Source organism: Rattus norvegicus, chromosome 10, assembly GCF_021556685.1.
Source record: "Rattus norvegicus strain SHRSP/BbbUtx chromosome 10, alternate assembly SHRSP_T2T, whole genome shotgun sequence".
NCBI lineage: Eukaryota > Metazoa > Chordata > Mammalia > Rodentia > Muridae > Rattus > Rattus norvegicus.
The window spans coordinates 105,237,491-105,259,492 of NC_141543.1; the positions used below are offsets into that span (position 1 = coordinate 105,237,491).

Sequence of the window (22,002 nt, forward strand, 5' to 3'; positions counted from 1 at the left end):
TTCAGACACTCATACAGTGGAAGCAGCCAGACCTATGGAACGAGTGACTCACTATGCCCCAGGAGCATCAAGGGGCCATTAGCTCTTTCCTGAAAGTTCCGATGGATGGACACCTGCTCATCCCCGACCCTGAGGATACCAGCTCTTCAGCCTTAGAATAGCCAGGCCTCAAAGACCAGGCCACCCACCACGGACCTTGAGCCGCGCATGCCCACCAAGCTCCTGAAATGTGCCTTGCATCTGTTTGATTTAATGAGATTTAATTTTAGCTAATTTACATTTAATTAAAACCGGATTCCCCAATCCAGTTATTAGAACACTTTTAAGTAGAAGTGGAGCAACTTGGACGTACGGCTATACCTTTACGGCTGTAAATCTGATGAAATCTAAATACGGATCACGTATTTCAGATGAAGATTTAGCATTCAAATTGAGATGCGCTTCAAGTGTAAGGCACGCAGAGATTTCACAGACTTAGCACGCAAAAAAAAAATCTGATGTAAAATATCCTGCTAATATATTCTATATTGATGGCATGCTAAAAGGATATTTTGGATACACTGGGTTAAATAGAACACATTAATAAAATGAATTCTGCTTATCCCTTTTCACTTTGCGAAAAATGAAGTGAGCCTCGATGTGGTGGTGTGTGCCTGCAGTCCCAGCACTTGAAAGGTGGGGACAGGTGGGTAGGGAGTTCAAGGTCATTCTCAGCTACACAGGGAGTTCAAGGGCTATGTGAAATTCTGCCTCGAAACAAAACAAAACAACCCCCCCCAAAACCAACCCCAGAAGCCAAAGACATATCCAAATAAATAAAACACATAAATAATATAAATGAATACAAATGGGACCATTGGAAAAATTTAAGATCATATGTGGGGCTCATATTAGTAGTTTATTTTGTTCTATATTACTTTTCCATGCAGTAGCATGTGTCTGATCCGTGTGTGTGTGTGTGTGTGTATGTGTGTGTGTATGTGTGTGTGTATGTGTATGTGTGTGTGTGTATGTGTGTGTGTGTGTGCGTGCATGCGTGTGTGCGTGTGTGTCCGTCCGTCCGTCCGTTAGATAGATGTAGACTTTCAGGACTGTGATACTGGGTGCAATTTTGGGATCACCAATGTGATTCTTTCCTTCTCCATTTCCAATGAGCAGGACTCCCCCAAGGGATGCTTCGAAGCTGCTGAGCTGGAGGGAGCAGGGAGTTTGATGGGGAAAGAAGGGAGGGGAAGGAGGAGGAGGAGGAGGGTGTGGCTTCCAGCCAGGTAACAGGGGAAGCTGAGCTGCTGGTGGGCGGAGTGGCAATTGCTCTCACAAACTGCCTGGCAGGCAGGCTGGGGGACCATGTCAGTGCAGGCACAGGGTTTTGAAGTGCAGTCACTCGTGGGAGGGAGATTAGCTAAAAATCAGCCGAACTGGGCGTTGATCACAGCTGAGGATATAGGAATGGAGGGTTTTGGAGTGAAAGAGACTGGCAGGTGGGTGGGCCTGAGATGGAGGCAGAGGGAGACAGAGGGGCTGGGAGGCTTCTTTGGGATGGCTGGAAGGCTGGGGTGGCTTGAAGTAGAACAGAAGGTGACCAAATGGGCTGCCTTGATCCTTAAGAGGAGGAGCTGCGTGCTGGAGGACCAACACAGAGGAGGGCTCCCTGACCGTGGATCGGGGGTAAACTGAGGCACTCAAGAAGGTCCCTGGATTTAACTTGGATAACTCACTCTGTGGGTTTGTCTGCCAGTGTGTGTGTGTGTGTGTGTGTGTGTGTGTGTGTGTGTGTGTGTGTGTCCTTCTTTCCCTCCCCATCTCTCTCTGGGACAGGATCTCATTATATAGATAAGGATAGTAGCCTGGTTTACACAATGAGAGGTCCTCCTACCTCTGCCTTCTGAGTCTCCAGTGTCTCAGGCTGACCTCACACTTGCTGTGTAGCCAAGGATGACCTTGAACTCGTGATCCTCCCGCCCCTACCTCCTAAACGCTGGGATTCCATGCTTTTGCCACTACATCCAATTTTATGTGGAGCTGGGGATAGACACCAGGGTGTGTGTGTGGTGGTCACCTAACCACCACAAACCTAGTCTGACACTCATTCTAAAAAAAAAAAGATATTTGGGTCCCAAGGGACTCTGAGTGACCTTATCACTGAGAAATCGATAGGAAAACAGCCCTGCTTGCTAACGAATTCCTGGTTCATGTATAAACAGCCCCATAAACAGCCCTGGCTCAGGTCAATGTCAGAGGTGTCATCCATGATCGTCACTGGTCAGTATAAAGAGTGAATTCTCCTCCCCAGCTTCAGATTTCTTCCCAGAAAGATGGGAAATTGGCTTGGAGGAAGGAATCAACTGGGTGTTCAGAAAGGAGTCCTGTTGGAGCTCAGAAGGCCCGGGGTGGGGTGTAGGAAACAGCAGAGGCTGGGAATGTTCTAGAAACTGGCAGACAGAAGCTAGGCTAAGACCGGGCAGAGGCACTCAACTTGCCACTGATGGATGCGTATGGGTGTGGTACAGTTGGTGAATGAGATTTGTATTTGGGAAAGGGAGTCACACAGATGTGGAGTACTCGAACATCTAGCTCCCCCAGCTTGCAAGGCACTCAGCTGCTTCAGGAAACGGAGGTCTCGTTCCTCAACTTGGATTTGGTCTCCCAGCTTAGGAGGCACCCTGGGCCATCTGTCCTGTCTTCTCTAGCCTGAAGTTAGGTTCTGAGGGGGCAAGGCCAGTCTGGTGGGCAGAACCAGACCAGGGGTGACAGCCCTGCTCTAGTCTCAACGGAAGGAGAGATGTCATAGGGTAATGTCGGGCTGAGCTCTCGTGCCTCTGTTTCCTAGGAAGCCATGTAGCTGAAGGTGGGCAGAGGTAGAAATTTGGGGAAGAGCCTGCTGACAGAAATGTCTGGCTGCAGGCGGAAACAGCACTTTTATGTGCCAGCTGGGCAGACGGTTAGTGTGCGTCTCTTAAAATTGAGCTTCCGATCTCCCTGGGCGCTGGCTCCATCTGCACCTGAGCCTGGGGTGGCTGGCGTCCACCCACACATGTGAGCACACACTCCCTCACGTGCCTCTACCTTCCTCTAGCCTCCAGTGGACATGTTAGTGCTTATAATAAGCCTAGCCGTTCCTGGAGCTGTGTCTGCAACAGAAGTTCCTTCTAGAACCCCACTTCCCCCTGCCGGTGACCTTCACTGGTTTCCCTTACCTTGCCCCTCTACTCGGGCTGTGGCTCCTCCTCCTCTGGAGACAGCCCCACCCCTCCATCCTGAGCTCTACCTCCCTTACTACTCCATCTTCCCAACAGCCCCCTGGAGCCCCATTCCTGAGATTTAATGACCCACTGGTTTCTGCTCAGTGATGGTCCCCAGTCCTGCGCTTACTTACTCTCCACAGCGAGAGTGATGGGCTGGCTGGTCTTGTTGTCTCCGTTCTTGTCATTAACTGCCTGCACGTAGTAGCGGCCAGCATCAGGAGCCACCGTGGACAGGATGACCAGGGTGTTCTCCAGCGTGATGGCTCTGAGGAGAGACAAAAGATTTCTTTTGGACAGGAGCCCAAAGGTCTTGGAGGCAGGCTGTGTGACAGCAGGGTCTGAGGTAGGTGGTTTGATTATATTTGCTCCTGGAGCTGGGAAGAGGAGAGCAGCCTCCAAGAGGGCCTCCAGCTCTACCCCAGCCATTTACTCCTAAAACCCAGTGGCAGTGTTTACAGAGAATCTACCATGATTGGGGTGGTGCCCGTCACGTCCCAACTGTCCACTCCCTGAGGCTGAGGCTTTTTCAGAGCACACCCCATGGTCAGGTCGGGGGCATTTTTGCTGACTCTCTTGGAATTCTTTTCCTGTCCATGTCATAGCCTTGGTGGCTCTGTGAGTTCGCCTCTCCCACAGAGTGAATGAGTGATTGACAATGAATGAGGAGTGACAAGAATGATTTCAGGAATGAAGTCCAGGATCAGTGCACATGCATGTGCTTGTGTGCGCATGCGCATGTCTGCATTGCATGTACCTGCGTGTGTGCATGTGTGCATAGGCCAGAGGTCAACCTCAGTGGTCATCCTTGTTTGTTGACACACGGTCCATCACTGTCCTCGAACTCACTGGTACAGCTAGACGAGCTGGCCAGTGAACCCCAAAGGTAACCTGTCTCTTTCTCCCCACTGTTGGGGTTACAAATACAACCAAACCTCTACACCCAGGTTCTGAGGATCAAGTTCAGGTCCTTGTGTTTGCAGGACACTTCATTATTTTTAAAAAGATTTATATATGTGAGTACACTGTCACTGTCTTCAGACACACCAGAAGAAGGCATCGAATCCCATTACAGATGGTTGTGAGCCACCATGTGGTTGCTGGGAATTGAACTCAGGACCTCCGGAAGAGCAGTCAGTGCTCTTAACTGCTGAGCCACCTCTCCAGTCCTGGTAAGCACTTTATATATGAAGCCATCTCTTTACCCCTGGGATTGGCTGCTTCCAGTTTAAGCAGACTCAGGCCTTGGTGGGTCTGGCCTGAATCAGCAGACTTCTGAGGGCCATACCCCTCTGGTGTCCTCACCGGGGATCAGTTTCTCTTTCCCCTTGTGAACTGGGCTGGTCCAGAGGGTAAAATCGGATGGGCCGTTTGTTCAAGGCTGCTTCCCTTTCCCAACTCTCATCACAAGATCAGCAGGCAGGAAAACCTGGAGCTGGGGTGCCCCTTAAATGGGTGTGCAGTAGTTCTGGAGTGCTGCCCACACCGGCTCTGCCCAGCCTCTCTTACCCATTCTCCTGATGACAAACAAAACCATTAGTTTGCCAAGTCTGTCTCTGGATTGTAATACGATGTGCCCGAGACAGCTGTTAAACATCCTTAATGTTAGTTTAACAAGGACAAATCCAGTTGAATTCTCTTCAAATTTTCCCATTAGGTGAATGTTACAGAGTTTTAAACAGGCTCTCAGATAAACATCCTCGCTAATGTCTCTCTGGCCCAGCTCTCTCCTAAGCGGGCTGTGCCGTCCCCACCCCCTTGCTCCTGATTTTGGGGCTTTTCAGGCTGGGAGTCCTCACACTATCAGGGGGAGTTCTGGGTAGTAGGGTGGCAAGCTCTTTGGCCCCAATGCTTAGGGACACTAGTGATGCTCTATTTTCTCACAGAGAGTTCTTTTTATCTTTAGCTAATGAGTCGGGAATAAGATAATAGCCAAGCTAGTACAGTGTGTGTGTGTGTGTGTGTGTGTGTGTGTGTGTGTGTGTGTGTGTGTGTGTGTGTGTGTGCTGGGACTTGAACTCAGGACCTCTGGAAGAGGAGTCAGGCCAAACATATGTATGTATGTTTATGTGGGTCCACGCACATGTGTTGTATGTGAAGGCCCAAAGACCACCTTGGGTGCTATTCCTTAGGTGCTGTCCACTTTGAGACTGGGTCTCTTACTGCTCTGGTCCTCACCAAGTAGGCTAGGCTGGGAGCCCTAGGAATCTTCCTGTCTCTACCTCCCTAGTATTGGGATTACAAGTGGGAGCCCTCCCATGCTGTGCTAGGATGGTGTTCACATCTGTTTTTAGGCTCACAAGACAAGCACTTTACCAACTGATCCATCTCCTTAGCCCCATAGCCCTCATGTGGCACAGTCTGGTTTGGGATGAAGGGACTTTCAGGGTATTGGGGTTGTGTAGATCCCCATGCTAAGATATATTAAATGTCAGTGGGATTGGGATGGTGACTGTCTTCCCATCTGAGGGTCCCCTTGTCTCACCTAGGGCCCTTGTCCTTAGATGTGGATTGTGGAGCAGGGAGCTGTGAGTTGGGAGAAAGATCTGGGCTGTGTAGGGTGGTGGGGCTCTGGTGTGTGGCTCTGGCCTCTGAGGATCAGGTGCTTCCCCCCATGCTGTCTGGGCCCTGTCTCTTTGTCCTTGGAAAGGTGGAAGACAAGATTCGCTAAGACTCATGGTTGTCTTTGTCACTTGGTCCTCGGTAGCAGAATAGCCCACAGCCAGTCCTCACCCTCATAGCCCTCTCCTGGCACAGTCTGGCTTCAGGATGGAGGGACTCTCGGGGCACTGGGCTCATGGAGATCCAGCTCCTGGAGTCACTGTACTGTGGAGACAGGTCACACAGAGTTTCCAGGGGACCCACTCTCTGGTCACCCACCTGATCTGCACCAGAGAAAGAGCCCACCCCAACTCTTCCAGCCTCGACTGGGAAGACCCCTGATTCCCATTCTCAGCTTCAGTCATCCTTTGTGTGTGTTATGACTGAACATCTCTGTATGCCCCTCCCTACCCCACAGCCCTGGGGGTTTGGATAGCTCATTTTGTGTGCAGAGTAATAGAGGAGGGGATTATTCATGAGCAAAGAGAGAGATTTTAGGAATGGGTTGAAGATTCTGAAACAGAGTTTATGCCTAGAACAGAATTTGTGCCCTGCTTCTGTCCTTATAGGGAGTTTTCTAGATGCGCATAGTGTTTGACACATGGCGGGAGTGGTGGTTTTGCTAAGCTAATGACAAACAGATGACGGAATAGCACACAGAAGACAGTGACTGATCACATGTGACTCTTGATTTGCAGCTGCTCTCTGTGGACCCTTTAGGATTTCTGGACAGCCAATTGCCACAACTGTGGAAGAGCATCATTCACGAGGTGCAGTAGAGGCCAGGACTTCTGCTCAGTGGGCATCCTTCGAGGCCCTGGATGCACACCCCCTAGAGAGCAAGCCGACCATGGCCATCCCCATGGAAGGCTGAGTGCTACGACCTCGATGTTGCTTTGAATGTCTTCCCCAGTGTTAATGAGTTGAAAGAAGTCTGGTTCCCGTTATGAGGCAGAAAGAGGTGAGGGACTTCCTGACCTTAGCATTTAAAGGTGGGACTGTAGGGGCTGATTAGGGTTGGGTGAGGTCATTAAGGCAGATCCCCATGATTCTCTCTCACACACACACACACATACACACACACACACACACACACGCACACGCACACGCACACGTGTATGTGCATGCACATGCTCACTTCTATGTTATAGTTCTAGTCATATGATGCCCTGTACCACCTCATGACTCTGACCATGACCAGAAAGGTCATGTATATCTAATGGCCCTTGAACTTGGACTCCCCCCAGAGCCAGGAGCCAAAGCACAGCTCCCTTCCATGCTTTTTAACTTAGTCGGACTGTGGGTTGGTGCAGTTAGTAATGGAAAGTGGACTAAGACGCTAAGACCTGTCTGAAGGGGACCCTTAAGCTGCTTCTCTTGGAGGAGGCTGTGGTTGTTGGGCAGCAGATACAGTTCTGCATCTTCCTCATCTGTATCTTCCTCATCTGCATCTTCCTCATCTGTGGTGGGGTGAGCTGTGTGGTCACCTCACGGGAGCTCCTGTATCATCCTTGAGCAGTTCCCTCTGTTGGAGCAGGGTGACTTTGGGGACCAGTTTTGGTGGTGGCAGAACTCTGGTGACCCAGGTTTCAATGACTGCGTATAGAAGCAATCTTCCAGTCCACTGCTCTAGGTCAGAACTTGGATGGGTAAAAACCGTTCCTTCTATGGTTTCAACTCACTGGAATATGGTCGACTGGTGACTGTGGCTGACATTGCCTGTGGCTGGCCTTGCTGTACCAGCACGCTAGCCTAGAAGCCAGGGAGTCTGAGAGACACAAGATATGGGAAGCCATAGGGCAGGGGGTTCAAGTTCTGGACATGGAATGGAACAAGAGGCAGAGGCTTTTTTAACTTGTCACCTTGACTCTGTCAGGAGGGAAGAAAGAAAGTCCTCGGGCTCTCCAGCCCTGTGCATGTTGACTGTCCCTTTTAGGTAACAGTGAAAGGGTGCAATGCCTTATTTCCAGTACGCCCACGGCATCCATCCTGCTGCACCATATACGTACTCACACTGGGAGAAGCTGGGAGGAAGAACTCAGAGTAGGGCACCAATAGAAAAATCTCACTAATAGCCTTCGTAGGAGAGGCTGAGTCCTCTACTCTCCCCCTTCACCATGATTGGCAGGCTCTAGCTCCATCTCCAGTTTGCTTCTCTTTCAGTCAGCACCCCTCCCCATCCCCCCTTCTCAGCTCCGAGAGTACCGGATTCATAATTTAATTAAGGAGAGAGTAAGCTGTCCTAGAGTGTGCCCAGAGCTCCCAGTGTGTGACTCTGTTAGGAATCGTGTCCCCTTTCAACAGCAGGCTTGGGGCCAATCTGCAACCTGCCTGGTAGTGAGAGGCACTCTGTAGATAGTGGAGTCTTTCATGCTGTGCACTGCCTGCCGGTAAATAGCACTTATCAGATATTGAGCACTGGCACACAGACACAGGGGACTTGCTTCCAGGGAGCCTTCCTGCTCACCTATGAATATTAATTCACCGTAATTACCAAAATGAAACCACTCCGGTGCTCCACCACAAATTTGGTAAACGTGTTTATGAAAATGGGCGGGAGCGGTCACGGAGAGGGAGTGTACAGGCACACACATGCACTTGTGCAGCCAAGGTCGTTCTATCCCGTTGGCACCAGGGGCAGGTAGAGTAGAGGATGGGAAGGAGAAAAAGATGCAGAATGCTCTTAGGAAAGTGACCACAGGAAAGAGCCTGAAGCTAAGGATTGATCTACCTCTGCAAATGTATTAGGTGAGTGCCGCCCTGCCCTCTATCACAGTCGGGGCAGACAGTACTAATCAAACCATGATGTTCTTTCCCATAAGTGTGGATGGAGCCTCAGACTTGTTTCCAGCGCTGAGTTCCAGGCAGTCACTGCCAATAGATTAGCCTGCAGGATGCCTTCCTGGATACCCCTGGGGTCCAAGAGCTGCACTCAGAAATGGAATTGGGATTCACTGACACGTCCCAATACCTGTGTGCTAGAGCACCGTCCCTTCCACAATGTGATGTCAACATCTGCATGATGGGCGATCCATTTAGCTGGCTTTATTGAGTTTTAGGCCCAAGGGCGGGGTGCACTTTGACTCACTGGGTAGCTGTCCACCTGTTCACCCATAACACTCCATCCTCCATCTTGCTGGGTACCCACGCTGCCTGCTGGCCGATGGCCTAGTGGTATGGACACAGAGCGCCTTCTGTCTGAGTTCTGCATGTCGTGGTTCCTGTCAATGGGATGTGAGTAGGGGTTTGAGGAGTGTCTTTCCTCTCTGAAATATCCGAAGAATATGCTGGTGCTGTCTGGCTAAAGGACAAGGCCTGTGCGCTATGACCGAATGACCTGCCACCAAGCAAAAGGCCATCCCAGGACAGTCAATAAAAGACAACCATGAGCCCAACCACGAGAAGCACCTTGCCTTTACACCAACTTAAGCCACCATCTTCACACTCCTAAGCAAACACAGCTGATATCCCTTACTGAGCTATTGAGGTGTTTTGTTACACAGCTACATTGTGTCTGTAGGTGTCTGATACACATCGACGATGGTTTTCTTTTCTTTTCTTTTCTTTTCTTTTCTCTTCTTCTCTTCTCTTCTCTTCTCTTCTCTTCTCTTCTCTTTTCTTTTCTTTTCTCTTTCTTCTGCTTTGTTTTTTCAACACAGCTTCTCACTGTACAGCCCTGGCTGTCCCGGAACTCATTCTGTAGACCTGGCTGGCCTCGAATTCAGAGATCTGCCTGCCTCAACCTCCCAAGTGCTGGGATTAAAGGCTTGTGCCACAAAGCCCAACTCTGAGAAAGGTTTTCCAATTCCGGCTGCACAGCGGAATCAAACAGGGAGTTCTAAAAGATTCTGACAGCCAAAGAGCATCCCATTTAAATTGAATCAGAGTGCCTTAGGCAAGAACCTAAGGATTGGTTCATTTCGAAGCTCTCACGGGGGGCCAGATTGAGAGTGGCTGTGTCAGGATCAGCTCTATGAAACACGTCGCTGACTTGTGTCTGTGTGCTTGCCTGCACATATGTCTCACAGAAGGCACAGATTATCTTGGCTCGGCAGCTAGGAGGGATCTGGAAAAGTAGTTAAACCTCAGGTTTATAGTTGCTGTGGGATAAAGTCAGCTGCCTTGCAAGGCTGTTGTGAGAGTTGAGCACTGAGCAACGAAGTTGGGAATGCATAGTCTTGTGATAGGAAAGAGATTAAGACAGAGAGCCTCTTTCCTCACAGGCTGAAGCAGGGGACGTGTGTGTGTGTGTGTGTGTGTGTGTGTGTGTGTGTGTGTGTGTGTGTGTGCGCGCACACATGCTTAGCACAGTCCTGAGAACTTAACTCCATCCTACAGCCTCTGAAGTTGCTTCGACTGTGGAACTTGACGTTCCCAAAGGAAAACCTTTCCCAGCTCCCTCTGCTCCCTACAGACTAGGGTGGAGGGACCCGGGGAGCTCTGTGTAGTCTGCACAGGTCACATGTTGTAGCCAGGTGGGGCAGGTTGGAAGAAGGTAGCCTTTGTCCAGTGAAGGGAGGGTAGGAGTTGAGAGGAGAGCCTGGGCTAGCTCTAGACAGTGGGCAGCTCAGGAGGAAAGCATGGTAGCTGCTGGGGCCTGCCTGTGGGGGGAGGGTAAAAGGTATTGGCTTCACTGCTAAGCCCACAGCTGAGGCCAGGGGAAGACAGAAGGGTCTTTGTGCGTGCTGAAAGGGTTGTGTGTGTCTATTCCAGCCTTCCCCGGCCACAGCAACACCTTGCAGTCCAAACACACAGAGCAAGCCCCGTCATACCCGCCAAACGTAAACACGTGCACACACCCACCCCAGTCACGGCCTGAGTCCTGGGCCTGTTACTATGGCAATGGTGCCTTTGCATGGGCATGTTTGGGTGTCTCAAATCCTCTGGGAGCAGACATATTCTCAGGTTCAGTGTGGAGGCAACGCCCTGGTTCTTGCACGCATGTTCCAAGAAAACCCCTCATAAACCAAACTTCTCTCACCACGCAGGGGAGTGCCCAGCTTGGCTGTGTTACAGAATGGCTGAGAAGTTTCTATAGGGAGGGCCCTCCTTAGCCTTTGGAGACTCCATCTGGCCCCGGATCTCTGCCCCCTACCCCGACCAGCTTCCTCCCAGTCTAGTCAGAGTAGGGCCTTCCTTACATCCGGCTGCTGGGCGGGATCTTGCGTCCGTCACGGAACCAGGTCACCTGTGGCCGGGGGAAGCTGGAAATGCGTGGTGCTTTGATGACAGCAGCTTCTCCGTGGGACACGCTCTGGTGTTTCTCGCCTTCCTCGAAACTCCCCATGTCTGTAGGGAGGGGAGATGCAGAGGTCAGAAGGTCAGTCCAGTCTCAGGGACTGGCTGGCAGAGAAAGAATATCGTCAAGGGGATGATCATGAAGAAAGGCCACCTCCCTCGGAGTGTCCCACGTCCCATCAGGTATATCCAATCCATGCCCTCCCCGGGGTTGCATGCATTCCTGGACAGCTATGAATATAGTCTGACATCATAGATGATACAGTCTCTCTCAGGGCATGATATTGAACACTTCTGCCAGCAGTCTGTGTGAGGCGTCCTGCTTTGACATTTAGGTTTTGTGTAATTTGGACCCATGTATCCTTGACTCAATTGATTTAGCCAACAGCCACGAAAGGCTTATTATTATTTCACACATTTTACCAACGGGAAAAAAACCTGCTCGGACTGGCTCAGCTAAGTTAATTAACCTGTCTGAGGTCATACCACTAGCAAGGAACAGAGGCAGGATTTGAACTCAGACCCTGAGCTCTTGAATTAGGATGCCCTTTCCCCTTCCCTACCCAGCAGGACTAATTCAGTATAGCAGGGGATTAGGCTGTGGAGTCTTGGGACTGGACCTCTGTGCCCTTAGGCAGAGGGAAGGGTGCAGGTCAACATGTGAGCCTCCGAACATAAACATCCCACTGATCTTTTTAAAAGTGTGCTTGGCCCTCGGCAGGTAATTGGAGACATTGCTCCTGGCCCCGCTCTTCTATGATCCAGGAGGAAAACCGAGAATTCAGAAATCACAGGGGTGGGTCTTCTGGTCCCACGCTTGCCTGCCTGCCCGCCCGCTGGGCTGGGTGTGTGTCATTGAGACGCCAAGTGTGATGCATGAGGACACAGCACAGGTACCCTGGGTGCCTTGAGGGAAGCTTTGAGCCTGCCCAATCAGTGATGAGCATCCATGCTCACCTGTGACAATGCTTGGCTGTGTGTCTCCAGTACCAGGGTTAAAAAATGCTGTTGGGGTTGGGGATTTAGCTCAGTGGTAGAGCTCTTGCCTAGCAAGCTCAAGACCCTGGGTTCGGTCCCCAGCTCCAAAAAAAAAAAAATGCTGTTGGCATCCCTACCCCAAAGCTTACCATTTCATTGGTATGGTGCATGGACGGGGATACCCCAGTTAGTCCCCCACGCCAGTCCCCCCTCTAATCTATTACTGTGACGTGCTTAGACCTAGGCTCGCCAGACCAGCACACCTATATGTACCGGGAGTTCAGACTATGGCTTCTAGGGCCTTAGTTTCTCCTTCACCCAGGGTCCCCTCCCTAACCATGAAGACACATGTCCTACAGAGGCAGAAACTGTCAACTCCTAACACCATGGCCTCTTCTTCCTATCCTCCATCCACCTGCTCCTCCCGGACCTCCTGTTTTTCCAGAGGTGAGAGCTGGAGTGGATTGGATTCTGGCACCAGTTTGTTTGTTTTTGTTTTTTGGTGTCTCAGGCTCCAGTCAAATTTGAGGATTGCTGTGTTGACTGAAGGCAGCCCTGGGCTCTTCTACCCCATCACAGACAGAGTCACCGGGGACTTGGCGAGCCACCAGGATACTCCCTACCTCCCACTCTCCCAGGTCATGGGAGACCCCTTGGGACACGCGTGCGTCTCTGGGACCTGATTCCGCTGCTGCGGCACACCTAGATGTAAGTCTGTTAACATTCACGCTCATTTTCTCCAGCCTGGACCTGACCTTCTTAGACTCCCTGATCCATTGGCGGCTCATCTAACCGTGACTATGGCTTCTCTGCGAACAGCTTCCGTGTTTCCAGCTCCAACACGTCCCTGGGCTCCAAGGCACCATTCCCAACAGTCTGCTGGGAGCGAGTTGGGGTGGGTGTGGGTTGGGTGTGGGGTGAATGGTGGGGGTGATGGGGCAGGGAGACCTCGCTACCTGCTCTACTTTTTGTGCCGTTTAGTGCCCTGTATTGCCCTTTACCCCAATTGCTTGAGCTCAAATCGTTGGAGTTCTTGTCGTTTCCTTCCCCATGTCCCACAAATTGTCCTTAGCTCCTTCCTTTGGGTGCTGTTTCATGGACCAAGCCCTCCCCCATCCCTCACATTAGCCCATTCCTTCAGCCACTTACTCCCAGTCTACATCACCCAACCCCCACCCCATACACTGTCGTGTGTGTGTGTGTGTGTGTGTGTGTGTGTGTGTGTGTGTGTGTGATTCACTTAGAGCCTATGCAGTCTACTTATTATCCAGGAAGCTCTAGGCCCTCTTTGCCTGTATTCAAGTCCTTTCTAACCAGACCGCAAGCTGTCTTGCTTCCTTCTATGCTGGTATCTCTATGCCATGAGTGACATATGCCCTACTTCCCGTTGTTGGGTTTTGTTTTTGTTAAGTACCTACCTAGAAGCCACCAGGTGAGCCATAGCTCACTGTAGTACTCCGGCTCTCCAGCATCCTGCATAATGGAACCAACTTAATGTTTTAAGAGCCAAGAGCTGCTAACAGTCCTTTCTTAACTTTAGCAGGCACTGTATAGATTTGGAGACTTCAAGGGTCAAGTTCAAATCCTAGCCCCATGGGCCCCAGAGTCTTATTGACCTTGTGGAACTATAATTTTCCCTCTTCTGCAAAAGCAAAACATAAGGGTGCCTTCCTCACGAGCTGTACTCAGGAAGTGAGATGGTGTGTATTTGCCAGATTGCGTCTTCCCAAAGGTGCCTGAATCAATATTTATCCCCCTTCCCACATGCTCTTATTATAGTGTGACTCATACTTCTCCTACGTATCCCTTGAGTCTTGAGTGCTTAAGACTACTCTATCAATAGAACATGCTGGAAACAACTCTTAAAGGTGAAGAAGCTACTCAAGGGAGACACCATCTACCTGGTTCTACTTGACAGATACCCACCCATAGATCCCAGCCACCATGTCGTGAGGAAACTCAACTGAGTGTGCATCGGAACACCTTGCTGGAGGAGCCTCGAGGCTCCCAGGTGCTTACCACCAACACTGGATTCCTGAATGAAACCTGTGAATTCACTGACAGCATTTGTGTCGACCACGGAGATCTCGGTTACCACCATGCAGGACTGGCTGTGTTTTGTCCCCAATGTGCCCTGTCCAGACTCCAGACTCACGGACCACGTGAGCATTAAAATATTTCTCTGCACTGTGGTGTCTTGGGGTCATTTGTTCTGCAGTCATAGAGACGGGAAGAGTGTATAAAATTGCCAAATAAGTATATCTAATATTTTCAGCATTAAAATGCTGGGATCCTGTATATTTTTCATGATTTAGTGTAAACATTACCTCCTCAACAAAGATTATCCCAAACCAGCCAAACAGAGTGAAAACCTAGCATTTGCCCTGTGCTGGGTTTCTTTCCGGACAGACAGTGCATGAGTCATCTCACTTGAGCCTCCGATAATGTGACAGGCTAGATTTTAATAAATACGAGTTTCTAGTTGTTTATTAATTTCTATTACTTGGCTCTATCTATAAAAATATCACATCAATAAATCATGCTGATTTCAGTTCTTATAATAATTTTTCTCCATTAAAAAAAAACTTTCCACAGAACTCAGAAGATAGATTTAAACAATTTAAAGCAATTTCATGATAATGGTGTTTCCTTCTCTCCACTCTCTCTTGTTTTATTGGCTCCATTTGGTTTTCAGGGAAATGAAGGTTCATGGAGATGAAGCGGCTGATTCAACATTAGGCACTTAGGGTCTAGCATAGTGCCACCTCCCTCTGCACATCCCCCCACCTCAACCTGGATCCACGTTCTCCGCAGAAACCCGTGCTCTTTCCTACCTCCTCCAAGGTGATCAGCATGGAAAGGCACCTGGAGATTGTCGTATTCAGAAGCAATAGGTCCTTGCCCTGCCTAGAACCACCAGCTCCTAATGGAGCCTTACTGTGTGTCAGACGGACCCTGTGGAGGTCCCGATGAAAGCGAGAGCTCATACTGCCCTTACAGGGGACAGGGACACAGCTCCCAGCATCCAGATGTTGACACACAACAATCTGTACCTCCAGTTCCAGGGGATCTGGTGCCCTCTCCTAGTCTCTTTGAGTTTGTGCATTCACATGGTATCATAGACTCACATGGGGGCACATCACACACACACACACACACACACACACACACACACACGTTCATACAATTACAAAAAAACACACTTTAAAGTAAAGATAGACCTGGCTATTGAGCTTGCAATCTGGCTCAGCAGACAAGCCTACAAGTATGTGTTTAGTGGCATCTGTGACAACTGCTGGGAAGGACAGGACAGAGCAAAATCTTCCTTATGCTGGTGTGTGTGTGAGGCATCTTTCAAGCTGAGACAAATAAGTGCTAGTGTAGTTAGGTGTGTGTGTGTGCATGTGTGTATGTGTGTGCACATGTTTATATGTGCACATGTTTGTGTGTGCGCATGTATGTGTGTGCACATGTGTGCTCATGTGTGTATGTGTGCATGTGTGTGAGCATGTATGTGCACATGTGTATGTGTGTACATTGTGTATATGTGTATGCATGTATGCTCACGTGTGTGTGTGTGTGTGTGTGTGTGTGTGTGTGTGTGTGTTGTAAGGAAAAACGTGACAGGGTAGGGCAGAAGGAAAGGGTATAGATGGCAAGCGAAAGGTCAGTAGGGCAAGGTTCCTGAATGAATGAGAGATGGAGAGGGCTGCGTGCCACCTCCCTCTGCATGGATGGATGGAGGACTGTGTTGATGTGGGGTGGGTAGATGAAAAGGGAGAAAGGGATGGAGGGATGGATTATTGAATCATATATATGTTTATGTTTCCATGTACATATGCTGTTTGTATGTATGACTGCATGGATTGTATGTGGCTATGTATGGCTGTTTTATGTATAGGTGGATGGCTGTGTATGTGGAGAAATGTATATATGTAGAATACACAAACATGTGTGTGTGTGTGCATGCATGCATGCATGCATGTGAACATGTGTATGATGGCCAGATGGTTGAATATATGCATATATATGTAAAGTATATACATATATGTATGTGCATGTATGTCTATTACATATATGTGTCTCTTTCTACACAAACATGCATGTGTATGTGTGTGTGACTGTTTATTACATGTGCGTCTCTTTCTACACAAATATGCATGTGTATGTGTGTGTGTGAGTGTCTATTACATGTGTGTGTCTCTGTCTCTTTCTACACAAACATGCATGTGTGTGTGTATATGTGTGTAACGGGCTGGATAGTTAAATATGTTTTCACATGTGTGTGGATGGTTGTGGGTGGGCACGAATCTATGTTTACAGTAGGGTGGGTGGAGGAAGGAGAGGCTTGGGTAGCCTTGGTCTCTATCAGAACAGACCCCATCTTCTATCCCCCTCTACTTCACAGAGTTCCTACCTCACTGTGACTCCCAGGTCCCAGGCATCTGTCACAGGAGCTCTAGGATCTGCTCAGAGAGCCCTGGCCCAAGCGGGCAGCACCCACTGTATACATCAGCACTGTATACATGTGCTGAACTGACGAAGGAGAGGCTACTAAGGAGGCCAGCCTGCCAGTGCAGGAGCTGGGCTGAGGAAGGGAGGACAGGCTGGGTCCAGGTCCCCTGAGGACTTTCCTCACTCTCTTTGCTAACTCTCTAAATGCTGCTAATTCATCTACGCGCCCACCATATTATGCCCTGCAGGGCCTATCCCATCTTCCAGATAATCTCCCCCAGAGCAGAGGACTGTGGCCTGAGGCACAGCAGGCTGTGGCCTGGAGCTCACTCTTGATGTCTTTGTTAGAGCTCAAAAGGGCCCATTGGGTAAGAATTCTGCTGTGGAGTACATCATCTCTGCACTTACTTACCTTTAAATGGTGAGATGGATCATGCATATGAAAATGAATATAATTATATGTATAATTTGAAGAAAACAGTCAACACCCCTGTCTGTACCACAGCATCCAGCACAAAAGTTTTGGCCCTGTGGGCATTTGGTTTCCCTCCCCTCACTCTCTCCCCATCCTGTTCTGCTCTCTTTAGGGCTAACCTCTCTTTGGAATGCTGGGCCATCTACTTATATGTCCTCACAAATAGTGTTACTCAGCGTTTCATGGCTAATTCAATCTAATTTTAAACAATCATTCCTGCGTTATTACTCTGTGGTTTCTTGTGACTTTTTGGTAGGGGAAGAATGTGTTTTTGTGCCCCCCCACTCTGTAACCCTAGCTTTGAGGTCAATCAACTTTACAGTCGCCTGGTACTCTCTGGGTCACATGGTGCTGATGCTGTGCACAGTCCCTCATGGCCCTCTCAGGACACAGACTCTGGGGAGACCTCATTCCAAAGAGGCAACTGCTGGTTGGAAGGCTGTGCCACCCACCACTCTCCAAAATCTCACCAATTTACCAGTTATAGAGGTGTATCCCCCTCACACTTGGGCTGGTTGGACTCTGGGTTTTGAGAGTTGGGTGCACATGGCCAAGTATCTCCTTGTGGTTTTCTGCATTTATTATGAAAACAACACCCCTCTCTCTACCAGACCCTATCTCAGCTCTGCCACAACCATCAGCGACTTTCAGTTCATTTTGAGCACAGCTTACCGTGCCATACTCTATCCCAAAGGTCCCTCCCCCCACCCTTTTGTCTGGTGCTCTCTGTTGCTCTCAGTCTCGTCCAGTCACCCTGGCCTCAGACCCTCTAGGATACCACAGGGCCTTTACCCTGACTGTTCTCTGGCTTGGGGTGTTCTTCCCTTCTGTGTGGCCCACCCACCTTCCTAGTTCTATATCCTTACTGGCCATTCTCTGTTACCTCCCCCTTCCCAATTCCTCTCACATGGCTCCATTTTTCTCATAATACATTGCATTCATTCATGGGCCATATATAATTATAGTATGATATGATACGATACAATGTTATATTGTATACTATGATACAATGTTATATACTATGATAGTGCTATTTTATATACGACAATACAATGTTCTATTATATACGATGATACAATGTTATATCATATTAACAGACTGCTAAGCCCTCCTGGAGACAGGATCTTCTCGTGTTTCATCACAACCTGGCACATTTGGGGATGCAGTGGGACACTCCACAGCAATCGCAGTTATTTATGTTTTAAATTTTTCTCCAGGCAGGGTACTGCCATGTTTCTGAGGTTGGCCTGTAGCTCACTGCATCCCTCTGATCCAGAGTCCTGGGCACAGGGATGGCAGCCATGTACCGCCACACCTGGCTCCCTGTAACCATCAGTAATGGATGCTCATGGCAAACCTGTCACATTGCCCCAAGTAGCTGCCCGGTTCCCGCTCTCACACCCTTTATCTGCACTCATGCTGTAGATGGGAAATGAGGAAAGGTAGGCTGATCAGATGCATTTCAGTGCCACCCCAGTCCTAGTGACTACAGAAGGGCCCCGAGCCCCACTCTGAATGAGTAGTTTGCAGCATGCCAATAACAAGAGAAGTGGATCCCTTCCTGGGACAAGCAGACACTTGCCATGCCACTGTCTGGTTGAGCTTGGCATTGTGGGATGGGATGAGACGGGATGGCAAGTTCCATTGTGTCGGCAAGGTCTAGGGAAGGGGAAGAGGGCAGGTGAGGGGAGCAGAGAGGCCCTGAATGTGGTAAAAGCTCAGGGAATCCTGAGTCTGAAGAACTTTCCAACCTCCTGGCCATTCATTCTACTGCTCCGTGGCAGGAATTTATGGCAGCTTTAAAACTACAAAGAAGAGATTCTGAGTGGGGCCAGGGAGGGGGCTGGGTCAGGGAGATGTTTTATTGACTTGCCCTAATTGCTGTAATTAAAAACACGTAAAGAATCTTTTTTTTTTTAAAAAAGAAATGACTTTGCCATTAGCATCAGTTGTTAGACAGCTGCCTTATTAATTTCTCATTAGAACACAAGTCACAAGCCCTCTCTAGGGAGGGCGGGAGCTGGGGTGGGGTGTGTTAGTTCTAGGATCCCTATAAAAACCACTGGGAGCAAGCTGCCTGAGGTCACAGGACCCAGTTTCTCTCCTGCCCCTGCTGCCCCCAGGTGGGCACAGTAGACAAGGGAGGGGGTTGGAAAAAACACCAGGTACCCCTCGCTCTCAGAATGGTGTCCCAGTGCAAGGAGACACATAGAGACAGACAGACGGATGGATGGATGGACAGACAGACAGACACAGGTTGACTGACAGAGAAAGCTGGGAGAGCGTGTTCTCTCCTGCAATCAGATGAGAAAGCAGGCCAGGCCAGATCTACGTATACCTGCAGATGCATGCACACTGACACCTGTGAGCCCAGGCTACACAGTCATAGATATACCTGTGCACACATTTACACACACAAATCTATGCAATGCGAGGACACATGCCTGCATAAACATGTGTACTGCCATGTCGAGGCACATGTATACGTGCGCATGCTGGCACACAGACATAGTCATTCTCCTTACACACATGAACCAAAAGGCAGATCGACCTTTATGAATACATTGGAACATGTGCGTACACTCACGTGCGCATGGGCATGCAGCCTCTCTCTGGAGGTTTCCCAGCTCCATCTGCCCACAGGACTCTGGGACATGATGAGAAGTTAGTGTGTCTAACTCATAGTCCATGGGCTGCATGTGTCGTAGGATAGTGTGGCCAACATAAAGTCAGAATCATACTTCAAGCATGAGGTGTGTGTGTGTGTGTGTGGTGTGTGTGTGTGTGTGTGTGTGTGTGTGTGTTTCTTTTATAATTTGAATGCATGGTTTTTGAGAGTGAATTTTACAGATGACAATATTATGTCAAAATGTCACAAGATGGGTTTGCCTGGTGTTAAAGGAAGATGCCTTGTGGCCTCCTCCATCCTGTGCTGTCGGCTTCCTGAAATCAGTGTTGAGATTCAGGCTTTGCTTCTAGGGTGTCAATGGAGTTGCCTTTAATGCTGCCTTATGGACTGGCCTGTCCTCCACTTTCGATTATGGCTGCTTTCTCTAATTATCACACACACTCGTTGACAGCACAACGAGGTTTTCTGAGCGCTTTCCACCCTCGACTTCTCTCCCACAGTGACCTCTCTCCGTTATCCACTCGCTGTTACTTTTCAGAGGTAGGTGGCTTTTCTGGTAAAACTCCAGCACTCATGAAGCTTCCCCAGACCTCTCTGACCACCAATGTGTCATTGACCAGCTTAAAAGAGCCCTCAGTGTGTCCTCTTTGCAGTAAGAAGCAGGTCCTTCAGGAAGCATCAGGTCTGAGGAAGGGATGCTGAGCGCTGGCTGGGTGGTAGTGATCTCTGGGGGGGACCTAGATTTCTCACACTGTCCTCCCTCCTTATCTCAGAAAACCTCTCTGGGCTTTGACGGTGCCAGGTAGAAGAGGTCAACCACTGAGGGCTTAGTGATGACCCTCTGCCCCCTTGGTACTTCTGTGAGCCCCACTACATCATTCCCTGCCCCTCTCATAGGGTGAGGCGTCTTGAGACATCTCCCAGTACCTCTTGAAGGTAATGGAAACTCAATCTGGAGGGCACTAAAGTCAAGGCTACCGTTGCTCCCACTGAATGAGCTAGAGGATGACAGAGTCAGGTCATGCTTTTCTGATACACAGCGCCAGGGAGTGCTTGACTATCCGGCCTTGCCACAGAGAAACGCTATATGGCATTATGGAGCTCCCATGCTCTCTAGGGGCCTTGGTTCTACCAGGTGTAACAAAAAGGATTGGCCCAGGGGTTGGGGATTTAGGTCAGTGGTAGAGCGCTTACCTAGCAAGCGCTAGGCCCTGGGTTTGGTCCCCAGCTCCGAAAAAAAAAAAAAAAAAAAGGATTGGCCTGGCCGTGTAGGAAGAGCTCCGTTGACTTACAGCAGTGGGAGAAAGCAAGGGTATTGTCCTGGTCCCCCATTGTACTCACAAGCCACCTGGACCTCAGTCTGCCGCTGTAGCAGGGCCCCCATCCGGTTACGCACGATGCAACGGTAGAAGCCAGCGTGGGTGCGGTCCAGGCTGGTAATCATGTACCTGGGGGACAGATGAGATAGCCAATTAAGTAAGGTAGGGGTTTTCAGAGGTGTAGAGGTCAAGTTGGGCTTGGGCTCAAAGGTCATGGGGTCACCATATTCTCAATGATTAGAGGAAGCTCTTGGGCAGTGTCCTGGGATTCCAGCAAGGTCTTTATCAATAAGATTTGGTCCGTCCCACAGGCCAGAGGGCTTTGCTCATCAGCTGTGTAGGATTCAGTTTAAAGTCTTTGATTCTACCTATGGCCACGTCTCCATGCCCATAGCCACGCCTCCCTGCCAACAGCCACGCCTCCCTCCCAATGGTCACGCCTCCCTGCCCATGGCCACGCCTCCTAGGCTTCTCTGTTAGAGGCTGTTGTCCCCTCCCGCTTATGACTCATTGAGAAAGACAGGAACATTTGGTTTTTGGCCAGGTGCAGAGTTGTGTTGTAAGTATTAATCAGAAGAGACAGGTGAGAGAGGCAGGAAAATTTACACATCTCCCCAAGTGTTCTCCCTCAGCTCTTCCCTTACGCTACGTACAGTGCTGCACAGTGGAGCTGGGGACAGAGCCTCCTGAGCCAGCGGACTTGGCTCTCACCCATATTCCTGACTCAGTGCCAAACCCTCAGTCAGCGCCTCAGGCACTTGTCACCCTCAGAACCACAGAGCTGACACTGGTGGGCAGGTGGCTGGAGAGCAGGCATGTGGCAAACTTGCTTTACAGAGAGTCAGGACGGCTGCGGGACAGGGAAGGGGCTCCTAATGGTGAAGCACTAGGCACCCGGGGACTCTCCGGTGTTGATGGGAATGGCAGCCCTGAGAGATTTCCTTTTGCATTGTTCTCAGAAGAAAGAGGACTTAGGATCCTTATCTTCTTCCAGTTCTCAGGGTCCTTGAGTTTGTCCAGCTACCTTGATGAACAATTTCAAAACCATCTATTTCCAGGGTAGGC

General features: G+C 49.7%; 1 protein-coding gene and 1 long non-coding RNA gene across 4 annotated transcripts in view; one reads left to right on the forward strand and one right to left on the reverse strand.

Annotated features, from left to right (window-relative positions):
• The window catches only part of LOC102547853 (uncharacterized), a 90,080-nt gene extending 75,834 nt beyond the window's left edge, over positions 1–14,246 (forward strand). For both annotated transcript variants that reach the window (XR_015632248.1, XR_015632249.1), the window contains 2 exons: positions 12,571–12,767; positions 13,978–14,246. This is a non-coding gene — a long non-coding RNA (uncharacterized LOC102547853). The remainder of the gene's footprint in view (positions 1–12,570; positions 12,768–13,977) is intronic.
• Positions 1–22,002, reverse strand: part of Sdk2 (sidekick cell adhesion molecule 2) — a 276,864-nt gene that overhangs the window by 101,721 nt on the left and 153,141 nt on the right. For both annotated transcript variants that reach the window (NM_001413325.2, XM_087573277.1), the window contains 3 exon segments: positions 3,377–3,510; positions 10,985–11,132; positions 20,960–21,066. In NM_001413325.2, coding sequence (NP_001400254.1) covers positions 3,377–3,510; positions 10,985–11,132; positions 20,960–21,066 — 389 coding nt within the window.